Source organism: Carcharhinus amblyrhynchos, chromosome 1 (genome assembly GCF_965287045.1).
Source record: "Carcharhinus amblyrhynchos chromosome 1, sCarAmb.v2.hapA, whole genome shotgun sequence".
In the NCBI taxonomy this organism is placed as follows: Eukaryota; Metazoa; Chordata; class Chondrichthyes; order Carcharhiniformes; family Carcharhinidae; genus Carcharhinus; species Carcharhinus amblyrhynchos.
Window position 1 is genome coordinate 153,727,638 of NC_137324.1, and position 22,660 is coordinate 153,750,297.

The following is a 22,660-nucleotide window of genomic DNA, read 5'->3' on the forward strand; positions in this document are numbered from 1 at the left end:
AGTAATTACAGCACCTCACCAGTAACCATTGAGTAGTGAAGAATTCAGCTGAAAATCAAGTGACCTTCTCTTTCCATACAAATTAAATAACTACCATAACTGCTGTGGGCTGATCTCCTTAGCAATAGGGTAGGCAAGTTATTTTCAGTTCCCCTTCATATTTCTGTGAATTCAAATGTCGTGCCAAGTTACATGAATCTATTAATGCTCAGTCATTTTCAAAAGTAACATGACTTCATTCTTAAGCTGAATTTACCAAGAAGATAATTAACTAATGCAAAAGCAAAACAATAATGTGAAACAAAACTTCCTGTTTACACTGCTGAAAATTTCCAGCAATTAACAAAATGTCCTCCTGGGCCTACAGCCAAAAAAAATTAAAATTCACAAAAAAATCTAAACAAACAATCAGCACATTTAAAAGCAAAAGATAACAACTAATACACATTACATACGCACAAATAATAAAAAATTCAATGAAAACAAAGTTAGGATAGGTGCTCGATGGCTGGCACAGAAGTGATGGATCAAAGGGCCTCCTTCTGTGATATATAGCTCAATGACTCTAAAAACACCACCAGTTCCTTCAGTTTTTGAAGATTAATCAAATCATACCTGTCCACTGGATTTGAGGGTACTGATCTCCCCATGGCAGCAAAACAAAGAAGCCAAAGAAAAGGACAACAAATCCTCCAAGCAGTAAAAGACGATCCTCAAATCTGTTAAGGAAACAAACCAAATGGAGACTGTAATCAATCTAAATTCAAAAATTTATGAAAATACATTCAAAAATCTTCATTACACAGTTACCTTTTTGAAAGAAGTTTTGTTGTCATAAAAACAATAATAGATTCTATACCAACACCCACGAGGAGAATCCCATTGTACAGGACAGCCTGCTTCCCAGTCCATGCGTACATGTCCATGGTTAACGGGGTAGCTATCCTGCAAAGGATTTGAAACAAAATCATCTTTTAAAAACAGCTGTGCTAACAATTTAGCCACGTGTAAAATCTGAAGTTACTTATTCTTTTACTATGAATGTTTCTAATTATACATTTATTTTGTGAAATCACAGAATCTCTACAGTACAGAAGCAGGCCATTTGGCCCATCGAGTCTGCACCAACCACAATGCCACCCAGACCCTATCCCCACAACCCCATACATTTATCCTGCTAATCCCCTGACACTTGGGTCAATTTAGCGTGGCCAATCAACCTAATCTGCACATCTTTAGACTGAGAAAGGAAACCGGAGCACCAGGAGGAAATCTACGTCGACACGAGAACGTGCAAAAACGCAGACAGTGACCTGAGGCTGGAATTGAACCTTGGTCCCTGGTGCTGAGGAGCAACAGTGCTAATCACTGTGCCATCCGTTTGTTGCCTATGTCTTTGATTCCTTTGCCTTCAGATTCACAGCAGAGGGATATAGAGTCATAAAGGTTTACAGCATGGAAACAGGTCGTTTGGCCCAACTTGTCCATACCGCCCTTTTTTAAACCTCTAAGCTAGTCCCAACTGCCTGCATTTGGCCCACATTCCTCTATACCCATCTTACCCATCTAACTGCCTAAACACTTCTTAAAATACAAAACTGTACCCCCTCCACTACTACCTCAGACAGCTTGTTCCAGGCACTCACCACCCTCTGTGTTGAAAAATTGCCCCTCTGAACTCTTTTGTATCACCTTAAATCTATGCCCTCTAGTTTTAGACTCCCCCACCTTTCGGAAAAGATGTTGATTGTCTAGCTGATCTATGCCCCTCATTATTTTATAGACTTCTATAAGATCACCCCTCAGCTTTCTATGCCCCAGAGAAAAAGGTTCCAGTCTATCCAGACTCTTACATAATAAGAACATAAGAAATAGGAGCAGGAGTAGGCCATCTAGCCCTTCGAGCCTGCCCCGCCATTCAATAAGATCATGGCTGATCTGTCGTGGCTCAGTTCCACATTCCCGCCCTCTCCCCATAACCCTTAATCCCCTCGCTTATCAAAAACCCATCAACCCGCGTCTTAAAAATATTCAGCGAGGCAGCCTCCACCACCTCAACGGGCAGAGAATTCCAGAGATTCACCACCCTTTGAGTGAAGAAGTTCCTCCTCAACTCCGTTCTAAACCGCCCCCCCTTTACCTTGAGGCTGTGCCCCCTAGTCCTACTGTCCTTTCTGAGCGGGAAGAGTCTCTCCACCTCTATCCTATCATCCCATTCATCATCTTATATGTCTCAATGAGATCTCCCCTCATTCTTCTAAACTCTAACGAGTACAAGCCTAGTTTATTCAGCCTCTCCTCATAGGTCAACCCCCTCAACTCCAGTATCAGCCTAGTAAACCTCCTCTGCACTCCCTCCAAGGCCAAAATATCCTTGCGTAAGTACGGTGACCAAAACTGCACACAGTACTCCAGCTGCGGCCTCACCAATGCCCTATACAGCCGCAGCAAGACCTCCCTACTTTTATATTCAATCCCCCTTGCTATGAAGGCCAGCATCCCATTAGCCTTCCTGACACCTGCTGCACCTGCAGGCTGGGTTTTTCTTGTAAGTCAAGCCATCGAGTCCCAGTAATGTCCTAGAAAATCTCTTCTGCACTCTTTCTAGTTTAATAATATCCTTCCCATAATAGGGTGACCAGAACTGTAGACAGTATTTCAAGTGTGGCTTTCCCAATGTCTTGCACAACTTCAACAAGATGTCCGAATCTCTGTATTCAATGTTCTGACCAATGAAACCAAGCATTCTGACTGCTTTCTTCACCACTCTGTCCACCTGCAACGCCACTTTCAGGGAGTCATGAACCTGTACCCCTAGATCTTTTTGTTCTGTAACTCTCCCCAATGCCCTACCATTAACTGAGTAAGTCGTGCCCTGGTTCAATCTACCAAAATGCATCAGCTCGCATTTACCTAAATTAAACTCCATCTGCCATTCATCAGTGCACTGGCCCAATTGATCAAGATCCCTTTGCAATCTGAGATAACCTTATTCACTGTCCACTATGTCACCAATCTTACTAACTTCTGCAATCTTACTAACCATGCCTCCTATATTCTCATCCAAATCATTACAGTCAATTTTGATCGAACAAGTTCTATAGGTTTGTTATTACTATTTTGATATTTTTGGAAGTCTATTATTTTTAGTGTTCATCATATTGATAATCATTTTTACCAGTATAACAGGAAATTAACATTATTTCACATTTTGTCCTGAGGGAATAACTCCTTCTTGGATATGGTTCCATGGACAGTGGGTGCCCTTTGATACGTCATCCAAGTATCCATTATTTGTGTATGGTCCTCAGTAGTGAATGCTGGAAAACTATTTGATCATGGGGGATAACTATTATTGCCCACCAGTATGGTCAGTAATTGGCAATCCGGAACATGAACTCTATTTAGGAACTCTGTCAAAGAGGAGGAATAAATGGGTCTTTTTTTTTCAAATGGCAGGCAATGACTAGTGGGGCACTACAGGAAACAGTGCTGAGCTCCACAGCTACCCATTATATGCATTAATGATTTAAATGAGGGAACTAAATGTAATATCTCCAAATTTGCAGATGACACAAGCTGGATGAAAGGGTGAGCTGTGATGAGGATGCAGAGATCCTTCAGTATGACTTGGACAAGGTGAGTGAGTGAGTAAAATGAATGGTAAATGCAGTATAATTTGGTTAAATGCGAGGTTGTCCACTTTGGTTGCAAAAATGGGAATCCAGATTACTATCTGAATGGCCATAAATTAGGATAGGGGAATGAAACCTGGGTGTCCTCGTACACAGTCACTAAAGGTAAGCATGCAGGTACAGCAGACAGTAAAAAATGGTATGTTGGTCTTCTTAGCGAGAGGATTTGAGTACAGGAGCAGAAATGTCTTGATGCAATTATATAGGGGCTTGGTGAGGTTACACCTGGAATAGCGTGTGCAGTTATAGTCTCCTAATCTGAGGAAGGATGTTCTTGCTCTAGCAGAACACAAAGAACATTTACCAGACTGATTACTGGGATGGCAGGGCTGACGTATGAGGAGAGACCAACTTGGTTAGACTGTATTCGCGAGAGTTCAGAAGAACGAGGGGGTAATCTCATAGAAACCTGTAAAATTCTAACAGGACGAGACTGGGTAAATGCATGAAGGTTGTCCCCAATAGTGGGGGTGACCAGAACCAGGGGTCACAGTCTGAAAATAGAGATGAGGATAAAATTTCTTCACCCAGAGAGTGGTCAGTCTCTGGGATTTGCCAGCAGAAAAAATAGTTGAGGCCAAAACATTGTTTGTTTTCAAGGAGCAGTTATGGAGGGAAGGAGGGATCAGGCTATTCAGTTGGATGGTCAACCACGATCATAATGGCCTCCTTCTGCTCCTATTTGCTGTTTCAAACTCTAGTCCTTTCTCTACTCCTAGATCAATGAGCTCAGACACCACACAGAGTGAAATTGTCAAACTCAACACAGATTGGGGAAATTAAACACTGGCCCTTTTGGTCTTTCTGCCAAAGTTGCACACAAGTTTGAACCAAGACATTGAGCCAAATAATCTTCAACTTGAAATAATTTTTATCAATCTTAAATTTGAAAATAACTAAATTGGAAGGAGGAATGTTTCCTGTGTTTTATCACTGAAATGCAACTATATGCACAGGGAATTCTGTTATTGTTATATATTAAATATTAACAACTGAATCAGGTGATTTTCATGGCACTTAGAGCTGGGGTGGTCTTTAAAAATAGCACCTGGAGCATATGAGTTGATGGCGCAGCAGGCAATCAGAGCCAGTGATACATCGTAGGTCCTGTGACTGGGAACTTTCTTTCAAAGTTCAACACTCTCTGGTGGAGAAAGCCGCCATTGCCATCAACGGCTCCAACATTGCTTTTCCTGTCTGATGTGGGCCCTTACCAATATCAGGAAAATCCTGACCATTGAATTATTTCTCAGAAGGTAGGATCAAGTTACGCATTTCAAACAAATTGGGGTTTGTCTTGACCTCCCAGGGGATCAATCAGAAACTAACTTAATTCACTTGTGGTGCAAGTGAACACAGCAATAAGATTATGGAAAGACGGCCTCTTTTACATAGTTTCTATTCATTGTGACAGGCTTATAACTCTGTCAATCTGCAGGTAAGTTTTTTTTAAAGCACCGAATGTGCTAAAACTGATTTTTTAATGAGTACTTTTCATTTGTAGCACTCAGCAGCTAAGCTCTGTAGTTTGTACTGGCCTGCAATTTGCCGTAGTAATAATGGCTGGACTGTCAACACTCACCATTATCTGAGCAAACTGACAGCAATTTCTGGCAGCCATAGACACAATGGGGAGAATTTACCATTTTAGTTCTAAGGCTGAATCTGGGCGCAATTCAGATCCGACTTGTAAATCTGTTCCCACACACACTTAGCTTGAAAAAAAGGTCACGAGTCTGAATCATGCTATGAGCAGGGCTTATCGCGTCTGAAACGCCGCAGCTTCGATCGGACCTTTGAACTGTGTATGCGTAGTAAAAAAAATTTAAAAACACGCCCCTGTCACATCGTTCTCAGGCTGCAAAAAGTGGATAAAGCAGCCCAGGAGCAAAAGGCAGGAGCAAAGGCCCCCCACAGACACTGCCCCACCCCCATAACATAACTGTCCCCCTTATCCACCCACCCTTCCTTGACCCAGAATGATCGCGACCCCCAGCCCCTTTCCTTTTACCGATAGCCAGCAGAGTGGCAGCAGACCCTCTCTGCCACCGCCCCGCCCCCCCACCACACACACACACACACACACACACACACACACACACACACACACACACACACACACACACACACAGACACTCATCTGGCCTTTCTCCTCTCCCCTCCTCCCCCGGCAGAGAACGATCTGGCCTCCATTGCTTTTCAAACCCGAACACACAGTGAACTGTGAAAATGAGAAACGTGCTGTTAGAGAAACCCATCTCTTCCAGAGGATATGATATTGCAACTTTCACCAATGAAATCACCATTAATGCTGTCACACAAAATACCGAAGACGTCCTTAAATAAAAACAAAATACTGGGGATGCTGAGGATCTGAAATAAAAACAGAAAGTGCTGGAGGGACTAGTCATTGAAATTCAACCAGTGTACATTCTGTGTCCTCGCTTTCTGCTTGCGAGTGGTGTTCAACATAGAGGAACATTGATACATCAGCTGAGATCGCTCCCCGCCCCCCCACCTCGTCAACATATATATTTAAAATAAATGTCTGAAATCAAACCATACACTCAATTACTGTGCAACAGCCATAGGCAGAAAATTGACTGATATTTATTTGTGACAGATTTTTCATTTAAGATGCACATTTGGAATGCAGAGCTCACCGGATAAACATGTTGTTTTTCTGTGAAAATTTAATACAGCAGTCACCAATTATCTGTTACCAACCCATCCAGAATAACTAAAGGAGTCAGCTGTGAAGGAACGTGCTTTTATTGCACACAATGAAAGTAAACAATAACCACAAGCCTGTGATGAACGCAACAGGTCCCATCCGAGACTAAAACGTTAGCGGACCTTCTCGGGATCTCCCTTTATACAGGGCTTGGTACACGAGCTCCACTTGGTTGGTTAATTACCAATCCCCAGGGAGCTTGTACTCAATGAGCCCAACCAGGATGTCAATTATTGACTCCCCATGCAGATCGTGGGGGTTATCACATCATCCCATCAATAAACCTCCCTGGTAGGCGGGATATGTCACATCAACAACAACATTTTGCTGCATTAATTGAAGGCTGTGGTTATTGTGTTGATTATCCTTTCTCAGCCATAAGCTAAAAAGAAATAAAACTTTTTGATAGTTTTCCTGTTTTTTTTAGACATTTTTAAATTGATCCAACAGCAAATATTTTTATGCATACAGGAGAATAATTACGAGTTGGATTGTGAGACAATGACTATACTTGTCAAGCTCTGAAGTTATAGCCTGCCTTCAGGGAAATTCAAGACTAAGGCAGAGTCCACTGATCAGGCAAGCTGCAGTACTGTTGCTACAGTCACAGTCTAAAGGGGATTTAACTGTGCATTTAAAAGCAGATCTCTGTCCTAATTCTTACCTTTTCCTTTCAGAAAGTGCAAGTAACTTGAACTGTATCAGGCAATACTAAGCTTTTCCTCCACATCAAAAGTCCTCATGCTGGCTATGTCATTGTCTGAAGCCCTCATTGTCATATTGCCTTCTACAAAATGTGCGCTATAAACAGAACACCCCGTGTTTTTTTTTAAAAAGGATCACATTTTTGTAAGGAGATTTTTGTAAGCAGGGCTTATCGCGTCTGAAACACCGCAGCTTCGATCGGACCTTTGAACTGTTTCTGCATAGTAAAAAAAAAATTCAAAAACACGCCCGTCACATCATTGTCAGGCTGCAAAAAGTGGATAAAGCGGCCCAGGAGCAAAAGGTGGGAGCAATGGCCCCCCCACAGACGCTGCCCCACCCCCATAACATAACTGTCCCCCTCATCCACATCCCATTTTTTTTTGATCAGTTTATAGGGCAGCAAGAATTTACCTGGTGACCTACTTTCAACATCCTGTGACCCATCTGCAGGTCTCAATCCCCACTTTGAAAAAGCCTTGTCCAAAAGGAGCTAAAATTCCCCCCCATCAACATCCTGGGTGGTCATAATTGACCTGAAACTTAAATAGACAGATGTGGTCATCACTGGCAAGACTTGCATTTATTGTCCATCTCTAGTTGCCCTTGAGAAGGTGGTAGTGAGTTGCATTCTTGAACTGTTGCAGTCCCTGTGGTTAAAGTACAGCCACAGGGCTATTAGGGAGTTCGAAGATTTTGACCCAGTGACAGTGAAGGAACGGCAGTATATTTCCAAATCAGAATGGTGAGTGAATTGGAGGGGAATGCCCAGGTGGTGGTGTTCCCATGTATCTGTTGCCTATGTTCATCGAGATGGTGGTGATTGTGGTTTGGAAGGTACTGCCTAAGGAACCTTGGTGAGTTCCTGCAGTACATCTAGTGGATGATATACATGGCTATCACTATTCGTCAGTGGTGGAGGAAGTGAATGTTTGTGGAAGGTAACAATCTAGTGGGCTGCTTTGTCCTGGTTGAAGCTAAATCATAAAAACCCTACAGTGCAGTAGGAGGCCATTCAGCCTATCAAGTCTGCACCAACAACAATCCCACCCAGGCCCTACCCCCAAAAGCCCACATATTTACCATGCTAATCCCTCTAACATGCACATCCTGGAAACTAAGGAGCAATCTGCCATGGCCAATCAACCTAACCTGCACATCTTAGGACTATGAGAGGAATTGGAAGAACCCAGAGGATGCAGTCATGGTAAGAACATGCAAACTCCACACAGACCCAAGCTGGGAATCGAATCCAGGTCCCTGGAGTTGTGAAGGAGCAGTGCTAACTACTTGAGTGTTGTCGGAGCTGCACTCATTCAGGCAAGTGGCGGGTATTCCATTACACTCCTGACTTGTGCCTTATAGATGGTGGACAAGCATCTACGGGTCAGGAGATGCTGCAGGATTCCTAGCCTTTGACCTTCTCAAGTAGCTACAGTATTTTTATGGCTCACCCAGTTCAGTTTCTGGTTAATGGTAACCTTCAGGATGTTGACAGTGGGGGAATTCCACGATGGTAATGTCACCAATTGTTGAGGGACGATGGTTAGATTCTGTCTTGTTGGAGAGGATCATTGCCTGGCATTTGTGTGGTGCAAATGTTACTTTCAATATGTGCACAGATTAAATATAGAAATACAGAAATTCTAAACCGATCCATTCAAATTTAAGTACTTTCCAAGCAATACACTTCAAATTCAGTTTAACAGCTCCTGCAATGCTTGTAAATAACAAAGGAGATCAGTTTCAATCTGCTGGGGAAAACAAGGATAGAACCGGAAAAGGAAAGTTCCAGAACAATGTAGAAGTCACAGGATTCAGGAATCCTCGGGGTGAAAAAGTGCAGTCTAATCAATTAAATACAGACAAAGAGGACAGGAAATGGCAATAATTCTTCTGATACATCAACTCTGATCTGCCAAGAAGTTCTCAAATAGCTGTTTAAAAGACAAAAGCCAATCCTGCCATACAATGTGGACAAAGGGTAAAGAAGCCTAGGTTAAGAACGCCACGTAACTGCTAAATAGCACAATACTACACTGCCTCTGTTTTGGCAGACGGCAATAAATCCTTAAAAAAAAAAGGAGCTCTGCTTGCTGTGGATGCGTGAATGGAAAAACCTAGATGACAACAATTTGTAATCTGTGAGAACCGCTGGAGGGAGAGGTTTTCAGAAAGAGAAATGATCAACTTCTTTCTGCATTTTCAGGAAATTTATATTGTTCTGCACTCAATCCGATGAAAACCTCTTTCCTCCACTGTCCTGCTAATTCTGAAGAACGATTCAAGGAACCTCAACCAACATTGTTGGACTTTTATTGTCCTAGGCCAAAAGGTACAATCTCCTCACTAGCAAAAGCTGCTATTACCCACCGTGCCTGAATTATTTATTTTCTCACGTCTCTTATACCTTTTAAATGTAAAATTTAGAGTCAAGACATATAAGCTATTCATTGCTGCCACAACCACCATGGGGGCTTAATTATCTATTTTTTAAACCTCAACATTATAATTTTATACATTTTCTTTAAATATGGGGCCACTTTGCTATGGGCTTGCAGTTAATGCATTCAACCAAAGCTCAAGGATCCAATCTCTATAGCACAGAAGGAGGCCATTGGGCCCATCGGATCTGCACCAACTACAATCCCACCCAGGCTCTATTCCCATAACCTCTCATATTTACCCTGCTAATCCCCTTGACACTAGGGTTAATTTTGCATGGCCAATCAACCTAACCTGCACATCTTAAGACTGTGGGAGGAAACACACGCAGTCATGGGGAGGAAATGCAAACTCCACACAGACAGTGACCCGAGCCCGGAATTGAACCTGTATCCTTGGAGCAGTGAGGCAGCAGTGCTAACCACTGTGCCATTATTTTCATTCATATTTGATAAGTTAAAAAGCAAATTCTCTGAATGGCTTATTCATTTGCCTATTATCTATTCATGGCAAGAAGAGCTAACAACATAGTGGAAGTTACCATTGACCAGAAACCTAACTGGATCAGCCCTGTAAGTACCATGGCTATAACAGCAAGTCTGAGGCTGGGAATTCAACTCACCTCATGACTCCCTAAAGCCTCCACCATTAACAAGGCGCAAGGAGATTGAATACTGTCCATTTGCTTGGATGAGTTTATCTCCAACGATACTCAAGAAGTTCGACACAATCCAGAACAAAGCAATTCCTTTCATCAGCATCTTATCCACCACCTTAAATACTCACTTTCTACACCACTATGGCGCACAGTGTCCCATCTGAAAGATGTACTGCCCCAACTCGTCAAGCCTCTGTTGACAGCACCTTCCAAATCTCCAACCTCTACCATGTACCACAAGCATAACAGATGCAAGTTCCATGCCAAGTCACAAACCATTCTGACCTGGAACTCCATTGCTGCTCTTTCACTGACACGGATCAAATCTTCCTAACACAACACTGAGTGTACCTGCACCAGATGGACTACAACGGTTTAAAGCAACTCATGAGAACGTTCTCAAGGGCAATTAGGGATGGACAATAAATGCTGGCCTTTCCAGCCATGCCCACATCCTGGAATTAAAAAAAAGCTCTGGGTCATATAGAATCAAGCTAGTTAATCGAGCACAGTGCAGAAACTTACGTTTCAAAAATAGCAAACACAAACAGGATAATGAAGAACAGGATGTTGGATGTCACCACTGCAATCAGATCAATGCTGCCAGATGAATTTTCAAATGTCTCAGGAACATCTACACAGAAACACAGAATCAATGCATAAGACATTTGCCAAATCTTAATAATTTGATTCTGCAGAAATCTCAAGAACATGTGAATGAGTTACCTTGGATATTACCAATTTCATCTTTCATTCTATCCAATTCAATGCCACAATGCTCCCTGTGGGAGGGGAAAATAGATACATATTTAAGATTAACATCTGGGCCTTTCTTCTTGTAGAGATGCTTAAAATTATATTTTGGATATAAATTACTTAATTTAAAATTTTAGAATGGTACATAAACTTTACAACAGTTGTCTGCTGTGGCCCTATTGCTACAATGGTCTGGATTTTTCTCTCAGCGACAAAGGAATCGTGCTCGTCATTCACTTCGCTGACGGAGACCCTCAGTGGGCACATTAGGGGAGAATAAATTTCACTGATCCAGCACTTTTTCCAGCTTAGAATAATCTATAGGGTATCTGTGACTTCTAGTAAACAGGGCAGACAACAACAAGGCTCGGCAACCAATCAAGTACAAGTATCTTCACAGCATCCAAACCAGGAAAAAGATAGAGGTTAGATGTAATGGTGTAGCGAAAACGCAATAAAAATTAGGAAATACAAATCAAAGTAGATTGAGGAAGAGACAAAAGAGAAACCTGACAAAGTAAAAGGAAAATCTCCAACACTAATCCTTTCCTGAAGGAATGAGACTCCACATTAATTTTGATGGGCCAGAGTGGTTGTTCAGCAGTAACTATCGTGCCTTAAAAAAAAATCATTTAGCCCCAAACGCATTAACGTTAAGCTATTCAGCCATTTTTATCATGCTTCTCATGGGTAAAAACCCCAAACTATTTGCAAAATGCAATAACTTGAATGCCAATTCTATTGGCAAGGACTTCAACAATACACCCTGTGGAATTATTCAGGTATCTCTAACAACAGTGTTTAACTGCACCCGCACATTACCACAGAAGTCAATGTCAAATTTCTGCTCTTTAACAGTGAGCAATGATAGTCTCATAATTATTTTCATTGCAAATTCTGGGCCACAGGTAAAGCAAGGGTTTATCCAAGACAATCATGTCTGAATGCCAAGCTTGACTTATCATCTATTAAGAACGCCATTCTTTACAAGATGGCTTTGTTTGCAAATGTCACCTTCATCTTAAGGTCAGACAGAGTATTCTGGAAACACACCAGCTTGGAGACATGACTATGTGATCTGGTTACCATGGGGGAGAAATTGAAAAAGCAAGCTATTGAAATATCAAGTGACAGTTCTTACAACTGGGACAGCTACTTTTTGCGACACAGAGTAGTGTAGAGAAGCAAAGCAGCTGTCGTGTGAGGGGCAGCTAAGCACTGTTCTGCATTAACAAACAAGCTGAATGCTAATGAGAGTTGATTTTCTATTCAAAAAGGAAAGGTGTAAGTTAGATGGATTAGCCATAGTAATGTGTTGGGTTACAAGGATAGGGTGAGGGGAAAGGGCCTGGATAAATGCCCTGTCAGAGAGTCTGTGCAGACTTGATGGGCCAAATGGCCTCCTTCTGCACTGTAGGGATTTTATGATTCTACGTATGGAGCCAATGGAACTTTTGGAGATTAAAAGGAACAAGGAGTCATTGAGGTGAACATTGCTGGTGAAAGTCAGATCCGGGAAATGAAGGCTAAGACTTTCAAAGGATTGTGGGAGTTTTGACCTAACATGGCATCTACATCTCTGATACGCCCTACCTTTTCCTTAGTTATTCCCTTGCTCTCAGTATATTGTTAAAACAAATTAGGATTTTCCTTGATTTTACCTGTCAATATCTTTTCATGTCTCTCTTTGTTTTCTAATTTTCATTTTTACTTCAACTTTATACATTCTCTTCTGGGCTTTTAAGTATTTTGTGACTGTCATAAGTTTTCTTTTTCTGCTTTATCTTGGCCTTTATGCTTCTGGATAAACAGAAGTCTCTAGATTTGGCAGTATCACCCTTTTTCTCTGTGGGGACATGTTTACGCTTTCCTTCCAAAAGCTATATCCAATCTACTCTCACCAATTCACCTCTCTGCTTTTTAAAATTTGTCTTGCTCCAAGTTAGAACTTTCACTCCTGTTTTATCTTTGTCCTTTTCCTTAATGATGTTAAATATAAACTATATTATGGTCACTATCTCTAACATGTCCACTGCTACTTCATCCACTTGCCCAACTTCCTTTACTCAGACTAAATCTAGAATTGCACATCTTCTCGCTGTGCTTGTTATGTACTTGCCACAAAGGTTTTCTTGAATGCAATTCAAGAATTTTGTGCCCTCCATGCCCATCCCATTGTTTGTATCCCAGTTGACATTATGGCAGTTGTGCTCCCAACAATCACAGACAGACTGATTTTTTTCCTACCCTAACCTTAGACTCTAAGAATTAGATCCAGGAACTTCTGCTCTGGATGAGCATCTTGATGAGACATATTGAAAATACAAACTTTAGGGTCAATTGAAAAAAGAAATTCATATAAAAATTCGCCTCTGATTTGAATGTTAAAATTACATATATAATTCTATAATGATCATAACACTTTGGGACAGATTTCAACATAATGTTGTTAAGAGTGTAGCAAGCTACACTGAACATTAACTTTTCAGAATTTTTATATGTTTTAATATTAAGAAATCCCAACTTTTATGGAATAGACTTTTTTTGACAATTCAAGAACTGAATCTGCGTGACTGCTGGTATGCAACTTCCACATATTTCTTTTCAATTGTGAGATTGTGAAATATTTATACTTATTAAAGTGAGAAGTGTTAGTACTGGTAGACAGAATACCTTCCATTTCAGACACTCTGCATTGGTATTAGGCACTCACCACTCAGTCGCAGAGGAAAAAATTGCTCTCTTCTGCTGATCAGACATTTTAGTTTTCCGAATCAGATACACTTGTGAATGTGATTGCCAATTTGATGCCAATTTTGTGCTGTGGACTGATTTCCATTAGGAACAGAAGTAGTTTGACCCAATGATTTTCTCCCATTAGCAAGAAGACAAAGGGAATCCTTTTACTCCCCCTATTTGAACTAGATCTGCTCTAGTTTTTGACTCAGCAATAACTGTGCCTCCTAACTCAGACACCAGCATTATGTCTCAATAGCTTTACTTTGTTTCACATGGTTCTCTTTGTGCCTGACTATTTCAGCATTCATTGCTTCACAAGGCAGTCAGTAGATTATTCATTCCAGGCGACGACACTTAATCCAACCACCAGGGCATGAAATACAACCACTCCATTTGGTAACTTGCCCAAAAGGACACAAAATATGGGAGTCCTGAATGCAATCTCACATCCTTTCTGATGGAATGAAATCTTATTTAGAAGGGTGGAAAGAGGGAGAAAAATAATTCCCATTACACATGTAACGTCCAGACAACTGGTCACAGAGGAACATTGGTGGGAAAAAACAACAGATCTCTCCTGCGACCACATGCCATGCTGAATTTCACCAAGACAAGGAAGCACCTAAAGAAAGGTGTTTAAAAAATAACAAGTTTTGCTACAAAATCACCTTTCAACAAAATCCCATTGCAAAATTTTAACAACTAGCAGAGAAAAGTATTTTAATTTTAGAATCAACTGCAGTATTTAATTATTACTAGTACCTTATTATGTATATTATGGAACTTGGCAAAATAAAGCATCCATTAGTATTTACCTGAATAATCCAATAATAAGCACAATATTTACAACTCCTAGCAAAGCTCCTAGGAAAGCTGGTGCAGTGTACATGTTCAGCTCAAGGTCAATTAGCTTCCAAGAGACTCCAGTTTGTCCAATGCTTGTCAAAGCAGCCTGCAAAGCTGAACCAGAATAAATTTAGAAAAGCAACATAACTACCTCTGTGACTATCAACGTTCAAAGTAATCAGTGCAATAGTTGTCCTGTTGGTGAATATCAATAAACTATATTAATTCCAAATAGAGCACAATGATTAAAAATAGAATTGCACAAGTGAACATAATTCTTTTCCTGGAAGTGAATATCCATCACAAATAAACAACAGACCACTTTTTGAGCCTTCAAACAATATTCAAATTTCCACCAATGAAGGCAAGTTAAATGAAATGCATCTCAATCCTTGAATCTCTAAATGAGTTGAAACTCTCCATGTTGGGGGTAGCTAATGTCACCCAAACAATCAGTTTCTTACACTTTGTTCCTCATTTTGTTCTGATGGAGTCATGTACCTCTTCAGGCTACCTCATTATCTCCACTCATCTCCAATAGATCATCTGGAATTCCCATATTTGAACACTGACTCAAAGAAATTTGGCTTCATATTTTATACCAAACATTTAATTTCTTCTCAAGAAGGGGTTAGAAAGACTCCTCCTGATATTACAGCGTATTCAAGCCTTGGATGACCCGGGTTTAAATAGAAAATGATGACTTGTTGAGTAGAAATATAGGGAAGGATTTTTCCACCCTTCTCTGCTGGTTGAGTAGCGTAGTCGGGCAGGAAATATGAGCAAGAGGTGAAACATTGGACATGCCTCTCCAGATATTGCCAGCCTCGTTCTGCTGGCAAAATCACCTCACGTTAATGACGTTTTACACGTCATTAACGAGCCTGGGTTCACTTACCTTTCCAACCACACCGGTGGAGGTCGTTACCAACAAGAATCACAGATGGTCCCCACCAACGGGGACCAGAAGTGATCGTCTTGCCGGTGGGATCAGAGGCCACCAAAGCCCCCCCAGGTGGTCGGGAAAGGGCCGGGCAGTGGCCATGAGGCAGTGCTGGCCTGGTACCCTGGCACTGCCCACCAGGCACTGGGGACAGGGCCAGACAGGGGGAGGCAGGATGGGAGGTCCATAAGAGGGAAGGGAGAACAATGCATCAAGGAGTGGGGGCTGCTTAGTGGGGCCAGTAATCAGGAAACCAGCGATCTGGAGGCCCGCTATCAGGGGGACGATGAACGGATGGAGCCAGCGATCAGCAAGTTAGCAATCAGGGGAGGTGTGGTGATCTGGAGGGGGGGTGCTGCAACCGGGAGTGGGGGGAGATGTCTGTGGGGTTTGTGGGGGGGTGGGTTGACAGATCTCCCAGTACATATCTGAATAATTCAATAAAAGGCACAGGACCGCTACCAGTGAGGCTGGAAAGATCATTTAACCTGAACTGTTATGTTTCCACGCATGTTAATGACATGTAAAACACGTCATTAGTGTGAGACTGATTTCACCAGCAGAACAGGGCCGGTAACATTGGGACCGCCATGCCCGATTTTTCACCTCTCCTTCATATTTCCTGCCCCGCTACACTACTCGACCAGCGCAAAGGGATGAAAAAAATCCCAATTTATCTACTCAACAAGTCATTGTTTTCTATTTAAACCAGGGTCATCCAAGGCTTGAATACTGTGCAATGGTTCCCCTAGCAGTGTGCATTCAGCTTCCCAGCATGAATAGGCTTTGCCTCCCCCCATCCCCTGCCCCCATCCACCCCAACGTAGCAATCAGATTACGGCCTCTGTGTTGCACAGAATGTTGTAAACTCATGTTACTTACTTCACCGGAAAAAACAGAGAAAAAACCTCCCGTTGTCTCAAAATTCCACCCATAAGGCTTGCCATGAAAGCTGAGTCAAGTTTCTTGGAAGTAAATTTAGCAAAGGCATTGTCGTAGGAGTTCCACCCAAGATCAATGGAGATGATGAGGGCTCAGGGTGTACCCAAAAGCGAGTGATCACAGCTATAATTAATCTTGCAAAAGAAAGTAAAAACTAATGTTTCATCAGCTCATTAAAAGTTCTATGGTACTCTTTGATGAAATGTGAGGAATTCTCCCAGCAATTCTTCTTGACCAACACCAACACAATAGATTATTGGTTGTATTGGGACTTCCCAAAGATCTAATACGCATTTCCCACGAAATGGCATAGAGGAGATCATGATGTAATGAGTCAGTCACTGATTCATGACAGGAATTTTAAATTGTACACACAACAGATGTGAAATCTGGAGGGAGTTGATTAATGTGGAATTATCAGCTAAGGAGTGAGTAATGAGTACACAAACAGGGAGCAGGAGTAGGCATCTCGAGCCTGCTTGGCCGTTTAATAAAATGATGTTAATCAGACTGTAACCTCAAATTGACATCCTGTCTACCTCTGATAACCTATCACCTCCCCGCCCTCCCTTGCTTACCAAGAATCTATCTTAAAAAAAATCAAAGACTATCTGCCTCCACCATCTTTTCAGGAAGAGAATTCCAAAGATTCATTACCCTCTGAGAGAAAGAAATATGCCTCATCTCCATTCTAAATGGCCAACCTTTTATTTTTTAAGCAGTGACCCCTGGTTCTAGATTCTCCCACAAGAGAGAACATCATTTTCACATCCACCATGTCAACACCTCTCATGATGTTATATGTTTCAGGCAAATGCTGATCCATCGATAGATGTGTTCCTTGCATGGAGATGTGCGTTAGATCTTTGGGAAATACCAATTCGATCAATAATCTATTGTGATGGTGCTGGTCAAGAAAAATTGTTGGGAGAATTCCTCGTATTTTATCAAAAAGTACTACAGAACTTTTAATGAATTGATGAAACATTAGTTTGATCTTTCTCTGAGAATTCAAAGTTAGTTGCTGTTTGGAAGCTGCAGAGGGAGGTGTCCCCTTCTGTCTTTAAAATCTGGAAACTGGGTCTCTGTCCAGCAATATTAAAATGCTGAAAGTCCAGCATCATGTGAGCAAGCTTGATTTTGTACTAACTAATTCTTAAGAAGGGTGTATGTCTGTGGGGATACTGCCAAAATGGAACAGTAGAGGTAGCTAGCTGTTAAGAATTAAACTTTGTCATGTTTAAGTATTTTAATAGGTAAAAGTTATGTTAATTCTTTTTGTTATATTTTATTTTTATTCTATTCTTAAATAAAGCTTGTTTTGATAAAGGTTTTCTAGTGGGTCACTGGAATCATACCTGGAGCGAAACACTGTACACTCACCAATCCTAGCATAGACCCTAAAAGTTAGGGTCTAGGCTAACTTCATCAATAACCTAGGAGTTTCTGATCGGATCCTTAACACCAAACCCAATTCTAACTTTTCCTTTTCTGTTGCAACATGATTATCAGCAATATCAGAATGGTTCCTTTGTACTTAGAGGTTCAATTTCCCCGAAATATGGCACAATTAACTCAGTAACTAAACAAGAACAAATTCAATAACAGTAAAGAAATTAAAAGGCAAAAAAAAGATGGAAAATAAAACAAATAGCAGGAAACACACATGGAGGAGGAGGGTGTAGTGACAATAGGTAATGTGTCCACTTGTGAATCTCATCAGTATTGACTCGCTAACAGCCAAAGCATTATTAGAAATGCAAGATTTGTACCTGGACCCAGTATAAAACCCAGTGCCTGACTAGCACTGATATTTGCCATCGCAGCGGTCCTTTCCTGAAGTGAAGTTGCTCCAGCAACATACGATCTTACAACAGCCACATTTCCTGAAGAAAAGAGATAGCAGTACATCAAGAAATAGAAGCATGCTCTTAACATTTAGTTCAGTCTGTCTGCACAAGGGGTTTACCACAGATCCAACAATCACAAATGTATTCCTTACACAAAAATGGCTTCACTTCATTGAGATGGCCCCTGTTTTTGAATTACAACTAAAGCTGTAAATCTGATAAGATAAAATTAGAAATCATATCTTGATATTACATCACTCATACGGCTGACATAGGTATTGAGCCCATTTAGCTATTAAGTTATGACTGTTAACGTTCCTGGAATAGAGAAATTAAAATACTCATCTTGCATCATGGATCTCATAATGTAGGTTAACACTCGAAGGCTAAAAATTGGATAAGGCCTATTAACGTGATGTTGAGTCTGATTGCACAGCAGATGAACATTCAGGGAGTAAAACCCTTGTTGAAATGTGGTATCCAATCAATAACACTTTGCATCATTGGGAATCCAGCAAAACTATGTGCCCATTCCCCCTGCATCTCTCTGCTTAGAGAAAAGACAATTAATTCCCCAATAAAAACAAAATACCATGGATGCTGGAATCTGAAACAAAAAACAGAAAATGCTGGAAAATCTCAGCATGTCTAACAGCATCTGTGGGGAGAGGATAGAGCCAACATTTCGTGTCTGGATGATCCTTCATCAGAGGTTTATTAGCTCTGACAAAGGGTCATCCAGGGTCGAAATTTTGACTCTATTCTCGCTCCACAGATGTTGTCAGACTCTTCTGAGATTTTTCTGTATTTACAATTAATTCCCCTCTCCTTATGTACTGGGATTCAGTTACCGCTCAGGTGTAGCAATACAGGGCAAAAGAGAAAGCTTGTGATGTTGCCAGCTTTGGCTTGGAAGGATTTCCTGATGTAGAAATCAAGGATCACAGCAATCTTGATATCCACTGACAGTGTTGTCCTTACCCTGCTTTGTCACTCAGGTCCAGTTCGAGGAAGTGACGCATTTCTATGACCTTCTTCTTGCTGAAGCGTAGACACTGCAGACAATGCTCCTAGCTGAGGTGGAGGTAAGAGAAGTGTTCATCAAAGACTCCAGGTAAGAACCTTTCTCCTCCTTCATGAACAGCTTCTTCTCTCTATTGCCTCTTCTGGATGACTAAAGCAGCCAAAGAGGAACTAGAACTGAAACCGCCAAGACTGAGGGCATTTTCTGCTCAGAGGCTTTTCAAATCCACACCTTCCAAAGGTCGAGTGCCACTACATTCTGGCTCAAAGAAAATTTTCAATTCCTCCAGCAATTTAGTATAGACAAGCTCCACTAACTCCACAGCAGCAAAACAAACTCAAAATCATCTGACCTAAAAGTTCCATGGCAATTTCTTTAGTGTTAGCTGATCAGTTAAACGCAAGTTCAGTTACACAAATTTAAGAGACAGTATTAACAGAACTAGAAAGATTCAAAATGGCAGGTCATGGGTCAAATCAATGTTAGGTGTTAATGTTGCAAACTGCCTACTCTGTATGCTTCTGTAGCATCTCCAAAAGATGCAGATTGGCATAGGGCATGTTAGAGGTCATTAAGAGTGTGTCCCACATTATTATTTTGCTCCCTGCTCATACAATGCTGAAATCAATAGCACTAAACAGCTACATTTTGCAGCCAAATGGTATGAAATTAGGCTTTGCTTTCCAGCAGCCTAAATGCCACTGTAATATAAAAGGTGATTCTTATCAATTTCTTGAAATCAACAAACACATTCAAGCAACCTTATCACCAGTCCAACCTGCCTATTGCACAGTAAAAATCCTAAATGTATTAATTCAACACTTGCGCTTTCACAGATCAGTTAAGTGGTATAAGAACTAGAGTGGCAAGGGACAGAACAGGAAATTAAATTGCTATTGCTGCCTCCCCAACTACAATGTGTTCCTATGTCACACAGGGTGAAACTATTAACTTTGCAGCCTTGTCTAAAGCTGCAACTGGTAGCAGCCTACAATCAGGAAGCAAGAACTAAAATTATACAGAAAAGTACTGATCTAATTTGTGTACCCATTTCCCTTCCAATATTGAGCAATTGACTATAAAGGACGTCCATGTAGAGGCAGCATTTAACTCACATCTAGTAAAACCTATTTATTTGTAAAAACGAATCAAGATGTAGTGGCAAATACAGGAACTCTAAATGGGTATACAGCTCACTATTGGCAGTGCTGCCAGACCACTTCTTCAAATAGAAGAACTAAAAATAGGAGTAGGTCACATGGCCACTCAAGCCTGCTCCACTATTCAGCACAATCATAATTGGTCTTTTGCCTCAATTCCATTTCCTGCCCACTTCTCAATCCCTTCATTTCCCAAATGACCAAAAAATCTGTCTTTCTCAGCCTTAATAATTCATTACTAGTAATGAATAATTAATAATTCAATAATGGAGCATCTACAACCTACTGAACTAAACAATTCCAAAGATTCACAACCTCTTAAATGAAGACATTTTGGCCTCTTATTCTAACACTGTACCTGGTGTTCTAGATTCTCCAGTCAAAGAGAACGTCTCAACGTCTACCTTGACAAATCCTTCTCGAATCTTCCATGTTTTAATGAGACTGCCTTTCATTCTCACATTCACCTACATCTGCCATCTTGTTACCCACTCATGTGATTAATCTATGTCCCTCTGCAGCCTCTTTGTGTTGTTCCCATAGCTCATATGCACTCCTAGATTTGTATTGTCAGCAAATTTAGATACATTACTCTCTGAGCCCAATTTTACCATCAAGTTGTGACAGTTTTTGGGCGTGAAAACTTGGTAGTTGAGCATGAAGCGAGTAGCGCGATCTGCACCCACCTTCACACTGGTTCCCCCTTGACCAAGGCCCAAAAATGGCCACAATTGGGGCCACACCTGTAACGGTGCAACAGCCATTTAAACACATTTGCATTTAAATTGACTTAATGGGCTGCATGCCCAACTTTACCACCAAGTTTACCCTCCAGAATCGGCGTAAAACAGACATGCTCCATACAAGTCTGATTCGGGCGCTCCAGTTACTGAGGAGGTAAGGGCCGGGCTCTCTGCCTGAGATCGATGAAGGGGTAGAAGGGGGGTCTGCTGCCACTCACCCTGAGATCAGTGGAGGAGGAACAGGGGGTCTGCTGTCACTCTGCCTGAGATCAGTGAGGGGCAAAAGGGGAGGGGTCCGCGATCGCTCTGTGAGGCAGAGGGGGTGAGAGGAATAAGGGGGTCAGTAATGTTGGGGGTGGTGGGGCAATATCTGTGGGAGTCAGGGGGAAGAATTATCCGGTCCAGGAACGATGTAGCAGGGAAGCTGCATTCTATCTTTTTTTTTCTATGCATGCGCAGTTGGAAGTGCTGATCAGAGCTGCAGGGTTTCGGGTGCGTTAAGCTCCTCCCACAGGGCAGCACAATTCGGACTTGCTGGTATTTTTACAGGCAGAGTGTGTATGGGGGCACCTGAGAAGAGGTTTAAAAGTCAAATCTGAAATACTCCCAGATTCCAGTCCACGCGGCATTTAAATCAAAATGGGGGTCCTCTGTCTCTTCATCTAAGTCGTTAATATATGTTAATAGCTGAGGATCCAGCAATGATTGTTGCTGCAGTCCACAAGTCACAGACTTGCAACTTGAAAATGCCACATTTATCCCCACTCTTCCGTTGGAATTTTACATCATTCCACCCCCTTCCCCCCCCATCTGTAAAATAGATTTTAATAAATTTGAATGTGATTAAGTAGTTCCCTCACCACATAATACCCCCTCACTAAATATTCAAACGTCAGCAAGGTTTACAACAGGTTTGGCAAGATGTAAACCTGTGAAGGGAATACTTTTGGGGCGTAGAGGCAAGTATAGCTCCCAAACAGCGACATGTGACATATTCAGGCAGTGCGAACCCCGGCCTTAGTGGAGCCCAATTGTGGTTGGGGGGGCGGGAGGGAGGGTGATATAAGGGAGTTAAGTCACCAAGCAGAGGGGTGTAGTGTTGAAATGCTGGTGATTGTGTACAGTTGGGGTGAGGGAACTATATTGATGATTGTTGGTGGGCGGGGAGAGTGGAGAGCCAATTAAACCATGGCTCGGTGGGGCGGGGAGCTTATTTTAATTTCTGATCGGGACGTCCTTTAAAGAACTCTGTGGAGCCTATTGCCGGCTTTATGAATCCCTGCCTTGCCAGAGTGATGGGGTAAACCACACTCGCTCATTTTTTTTTCTTTAAAGAGGCTCAAAATCTGGAGAGAAAACTGATAATTCTACACACTTCTTTTCTGACTAAGCCTAACACTGTCAAATTTTGATAAGATCA

General features: G+C 41.6%; 1 protein-coding gene across 3 annotated transcripts in view; it reads right to left on the reverse strand.

Moving 5' to 3' along the window:
- mfsd8 (major facilitator superfamily domain containing 8) overlaps positions 1–22,660 on the reverse strand; it is a 53,411-nt gene that overhangs the window by 11,385 nt on the left and 19,366 nt on the right. For all 3 annotated transcript variants that reach the window (XM_080193814.1, XM_080193799.1, XM_080193806.1), the window contains 6 exons: positions 18,236–18,349; positions 14,548–14,692; positions 10,964–11,019; positions 10,763–10,871; positions 811–945; positions 616–719 (listed from right to left, as the gene is read on the reverse strand). In XM_080193814.1, coding sequence (XP_080049940.1) covers positions 616–719; positions 811–945; positions 10,763–10,871; positions 10,964–11,019; positions 14,548–14,692; positions 18,236–18,349 — 663 coding nt within the window. The remainder of the gene's footprint in view (positions 1–615; positions 720–810; positions 946–10,762; positions 10,872–10,963; positions 11,020–14,547; positions 14,693–18,235; positions 18,350–22,660) is intronic.